Below are 5,148 nucleotides of genomic sequence, written 5' to 3' on the forward strand. Positions count from 1 at the left end.
TTTTGGGGGTACTTTTAGTTTTACGGGCCAGGGCTGGGAAGGTGAAGAGAGAGTTGGAGTAGATGGCTCTGTTTTTGTCAGTTCTTTGGCTGGCCTCTGAGTCATCTGTATGGCCTTGGTTATTGTTGGAAGCTGTGGCCCTTCCTATTGGAAGCGTAGTGTACTCTAAGAAGGTCACTGTGCAGTCTTTTTTAACTTGTTTTAATGGATTCAGATTTTTAAAAATAGTTTTGAAGATAATCTTTTTAAATTTGTTACTTTATTGTTAATACACATTTTTAACTAGCAATGGCATCTCGCTCCATTATCAAAGCTGGCGCTGAACTCCTGGGCTTACTCTGTTCTGCCTCAGGCTTCAGAGTAAAGTAGCTGGGATTACAGGCCTGCGCCACTGTGCCTGGCCTCACCGTTCGGTCTTGAGAGGGCTGTCCATTGGTTAGGCCTTTAAGACAGAGTACAGAGTCTCGTTCTGGGGGCTCTTGAGGGGATGGTGGCTGGGAGGTACTCTGGGTGAGGTGGAGCTGGAGAGGGCAAGGGAGGCATAGACGATGCCGTCGTCCTGGGTGAGAACCCAGAGAGAAAGGGTTAGACAGTGGAGATGGAGCTGTCCCCATCTTAGTGGCAAGCCTACAATCTGACTCTCCTGCTCATACCACACTCCCCCTCTCCCTTCCACCCCACCTTCTCCAGGCTTTCTAATTCCTTCTGGCCCTGGTCTGACTGCTTACCTTGGGATTTGGCTTGGGATCTGTGTTTTGTCCTAGGAATAAAAAGCCAGGTGTGCCAAGGTCAGGTGGTATGACAACTAGGGGAGAGAGATGGGCAGGGGGCTCTAGGAGTGAGGTTATCTGCCAGGTCAGGACCAGGGTCACGTGGGGGCAAGGGGCAAGGAATGGAAAGAAGAAAACACTGAGAGGGGCACGGACCCAGGTAATGGGTGTTTGGGGAAACAGGAAGGGCCAGGGGTAGAAAAATGGGGAAGGATGGTTGTAAGGACTCACCTTCATTCCTGATATTCTCATATGGCTCCTCTGTGTTTTGGAAGGGTTCCCTGTATGGGAACAAGAGGATAGGAAATATGTTAGAGGCTGGGCATTTAAGACATGGGCTGGGGCCGGGCTCAGTGGTTCAAGCCTGTAATCCCAGCACTTTGGGAGGCTGAGACGGGTGGATCACGAGGCCAGGAGATCGAGACCATCCTGGCTAACATGGTGAAACCCCGTCTCTACTAAAAAAAATACAAAAAAACTAGCCAGGCGTGGTGGCAGCGACTGTAGTCCCAGCTACTCGGGAGGCTGAGGCAGGAGAATGGCGTGAACCTGGGAGGCAGAGCTTGCAGTAAGCTGAGATCCGGCCACTGGACTCCAGCCTGGGCGACAGAGCGAGACTCCATCTCAAAAAAAAAAAAAAGACATGGGCTGGGTGGTGGCACCTGTAATCCCAGCACTTTGGGAGACTGAGGCAGGTGGCCATTGCTTGAGCCCAGGAGTACAAGACCAGCCTGGGCAACATAGCGAGACCCCGTCTTTATAATAAATACAAAAACTAGCCGACGTAGTAGTGTGCGCCTATGGTCCAGGCTACTCAGGAGGCTGAGGTGGGAGGATCGCTTGAGCCCAGGAGCTCAAGGCTGTGAGCTGTGATTGCGCCACTGCACTCCAGCCTGGGTGACAGAGTGATACCCTCTCTCAAAAATTTAAAAAAAGAAAAAAAGAAAAAAGAATTATGACACGTGTTAGGGGCTGGTTCTCTTTGGGGAGTGCTCTGCAACCTGTCCACCCTGCTCAGGATGGGTGTGATGGTTTTAGACTCAGAGGAGGCTGCTTGGAAGAGGAATTAGGGGCAATTTGTGTGTGGCCCAGCAGAGGTCCATCGGTGCTCAGTGAGTTGGGTTATTCTAGGGAAGCTGCTTGTATGAGAGGAACACAGAGAAGAAAAATTGGAAAGGTCAATCCTTGCTTTCTCTCTGCTGGTGCTGCCTTGGCTAAAACTGGGAGAAGCAAACCAATTGTGTGAATTTCAGGTCTTCTGATCAGGGGCTCAGGCTGGGTGAATGGATGGAGAAGGAACCTGGTGAGGGACAGGAGAAGGGCAGCTGACAAAAGCCAGCACAGGAGAAAGGGCAGGGGTGATGCTTTCTTCCAACAGGAGACCTACGGCCATGGAAAGGAGAGGCCAGAGGAAAGGAAAGAGAGGCAGGAGGGTGGAGAGGAAAAGCCCAGAAAAAGGAAAAGTGAGGCCCTAGCCTGGAGAGGGGAGCAAGGCAGAGGCTGGTGAGTCCCTCCTGAGTACACACAGGTGGGGAGAGGAGCTGGAGGCAGAGGAAGCCTGGGGCCCCCACCGCACATTCAGCAGGGGAACGGGACAGATTGAACGAGAGCAGATGATATGAAAAAGCTGGAAGATCCAGGCTGAGAGGAAGCAGGTGAAGAGCAGGAAAAGCTTAGTAACACCAGGAAAGGCAGGCAGAGGGCACAGATGGGCACTCCAGAAAAGAGACTCTAAGTGTTCGTGCTGGAACCCGGAGTCCACTAGTCTAGTATTTAGGGGACAGAAAGCCTGAGGTCAAGAGCCTGGCCCCTAGAGGACAAAGGAGGACGAGGATGGGTAAGTTGGGGATGCAACAATGGCTGTGGCAGGCTGGGTTTGTGGGGTTCTTAGCAGCATACTCCCTGTTTCCCAAACCAGGCCACTGCCTGCACATGGACCTCCCCACCGCCCTGGGGAGGCCCAGTACTCACTTGGCTGGGGTTGTGGCTTTAGTCCGCTGCTGACCTGTAGGGGGACCGACAGTGAGTCAGGGTGGCATCCGGGTGATGGCAGTCTCCATCCCACCTTCTGTGCTGTGCCCTAGGCTGAGGCCCTCCTTAGAGGGACCAGCTGCTCCACCCAAACGCATCAGGAAGGGCCTGGGACTCAGCCGGCACCCTGAGGTCCCCACCTGTCCTCCCTGTTGTCCTCCACATCACCTCCTGAGACCCCCTCACCCTGACCCCCTCCCTTGGTTTCTTTCTTTCTTGAGCTCTCTGCTCAGTCCCAACCTGGCTCCCTCCACCACTGAGCCCTTGCCCAGCCACTTCTCCCCTCCCCTCCCCTTGACATTGGCACCCTGCCCCCACTCCCTCCAGGTCCTCAGGGAGACCACACCTGTGCTTTTCTTCTAGGTGGCGTCTAGGTCTGCCCTCCAGGCTTGGGAGCCTCGTGCTTGGGACTCATGTTTGTGGCTGTTGAAGTTCTGTTGCCACCGCTAGGCCTCCTCTGACTGGTCCCACCCTGAATCCTCTGCTGCCTCTCCCACTGTACCCTGCCCATCCTGTCCTCCTGGCATCCTTGCAGTGTTTCCCAAGCACTGGGCTCCTGGTTCACAGACATCCCCTCCACCATCCAACCTCTTCCCAGAAGGGCTCCACGTCTACAGAGACACCCTCTGAACCCAGGCCTCGAGGTACCTCTCAACTCCAGGGACTTCCCCTTCCACTTCTACAGGACTTTTTTTTTTTTTATGTTGAGACTGGGAACTCTGAAATATTAATTGCTAGTATCATTTCCATTCTGCAACTTTCCCTCCTTCCAGCACTCTTCTGTCCCTCTGTTTTTCCCCTCTCTTTGAAACTTAAACAGGTTATATTTTATTTTACTTATGGTAAAAAAAAAAAAAAAAATGCTAGAATTCACTTTTAACCACGTGTACAGTTCAGTAGTGTTAAGTATATTCACACTGTTATGAAACATCTCCAGAACCTTTTTATCTTGCAAAACTGAAACTATTTTAAAGAATCCCCACTCCCTCCTCCCTGCAGCTTCTGACGGCCACCATTCTACTTTCTGTTCCTATTAATTTCCTATCTCTAGGTACCACCGAAAAGCAGAATCATACAATAGTTGTCATTTTGTAACTGCCTTATTTCACCTAGCCTAATGTCTTCCAGGTTCGTTTATACTGTAGTATGTGTCAGAATTTCTTTCTTTTTCTTTTTTCCTTTTTTTTTTTTTTTTTTTTTGAGACGGAGTTTTGCTCTTGTCACCCAGGCTGGAGTTCTGTGGTGTGATCTAGGCTCACTGTAACCTCTACCTCTTGGGTTCAAGCGATTCTCCTGCCTGAAGCTCCCACGTAGCTGAGATTACAGACGTCCACCACCAGGCCTAGCTAATTTTGTATTTTTAGTAGAGACAGGGTTTCACCATGTTGGTCACGCTGGTCTCAAACTCCTGACCTCAGGTAATCCACCCACCTCAGCCTCCCAAAGTGCTGGGATTACAGGTGTAAGCCACTGCACCTGGCCCAGAATTTCTTTTAAAGACTGAATAATATTCTATTATATGTATAAACCACATTTTGTTCATTCATTCGTTGATGGACATCTGGGTTGCTTCCACCTCTTGGCCATTGAAAATAGTATTGCTGTCAACATGGGTGTATAAATATTTCTTCAAGACCTTTCTTTTCAGTTCTTTTGGGCATGTACCCAAAAGTGGGATTGCTGGATCATATGGTGGCCTTATTTATTTATTTATTTATTTTGAGATGAAGTCTCGCTCTGTCACCCAGGCTGGAGTGCAGTGGCACAATCTCAGCTCACTGCAACCTCTGCCTCCTGGGTTCAAACGATTCTCCTGCCTCAGCCTCCCGAGTAGCTGGGATTACAGGTGCCCGCCATCACACCTAGCTAATTTTGTATTTTTAGTAGAGATGGTGTTTCACCATGTTGGCCAGGCTGGTCTCGAACTCCTGGCCTCAGGTGATCCGCCTGCCTCAGCCTCCTAAGGTGCTGGAATTTGAGGAGTGAGCCACCACTCCTGGCCTTTATTTTTAAATTTTTGAGGAAAGGCCATGCTTTTTTCTATATCATTTGCACTATGTTATACCCCCATCAACAGTGCAGAAGGACCCCAATTTCTTCACATTCTTCCCAACGCTTGTCATTTACACACTTATTTATTTTTAATAGTAGCTATCCTTCTGGGTATAAGGAGATAGCTCTCTGTGGTTTTGATTTGCATTTCTCTGATGATTAGTTGGCCATTTTCATCTGCTTGTTGGCGATTTGTGTACTGTCTTAGTCTATTTTGTGCTGCTAATATATTTTTATTTATTTATTTATTTTTAAGACGGAGTCTCACTCTGCCGCCCAGGCTGGAGTGCAGTGG

The 5,148-nt window shown here is 49.8% G+C and overlaps 1 protein-coding gene across 3 annotated transcripts in view; it reads right to left on the reverse strand.

The window, feature by feature from the left end:
* Positions 1 to 240: 240 nt before the first annotated feature.
* PILRA (paired immunoglobin-like type 2 receptor alpha) overlaps positions 241 to 5,148 on the reverse strand; it is a 32,522-nt gene continuing 27,614 nt past the window's right edge. The window contains exons 4-7 of one of the 3 annotated variants that reach the window (XM_011985691.1): positions 2,742 to 2,775; positions 1,002 to 1,051; positions 729 to 760; positions 241 to 559 (exon numbers count right to left, since the gene is read on the reverse strand). In XM_011985691.1, the coding sequence (XP_011841081.1) occupies positions 437 to 559; positions 729 to 760; positions 1,002 to 1,051; positions 2,742 to 2,775 (239 nt within the window). In that variant the 3' untranslated portion in view covers positions 241 to 436. Of the gene's footprint in view, positions 1,052 to 2,741; positions 2,776 to 5,148 lie in introns of all 3 variants that reach the window. The other 2 variants (XM_011985693.1, XM_011985692.1) reach the window with 2 other exon arrangements.

The sequence above is a fragment of the Mandrillus leucophaeus genome, unplaced genomic scaffold (assembly GCF_000951045.1).
Source record: "Mandrillus leucophaeus isolate KB7577 unplaced genomic scaffold, Mleu.le_1.0 Scaffold29, whole genome shotgun sequence".
Lineage (NCBI taxonomy): Eukaryota > Metazoa > Chordata > Mammalia > Primates > Cercopithecidae > Mandrillus > Mandrillus leucophaeus.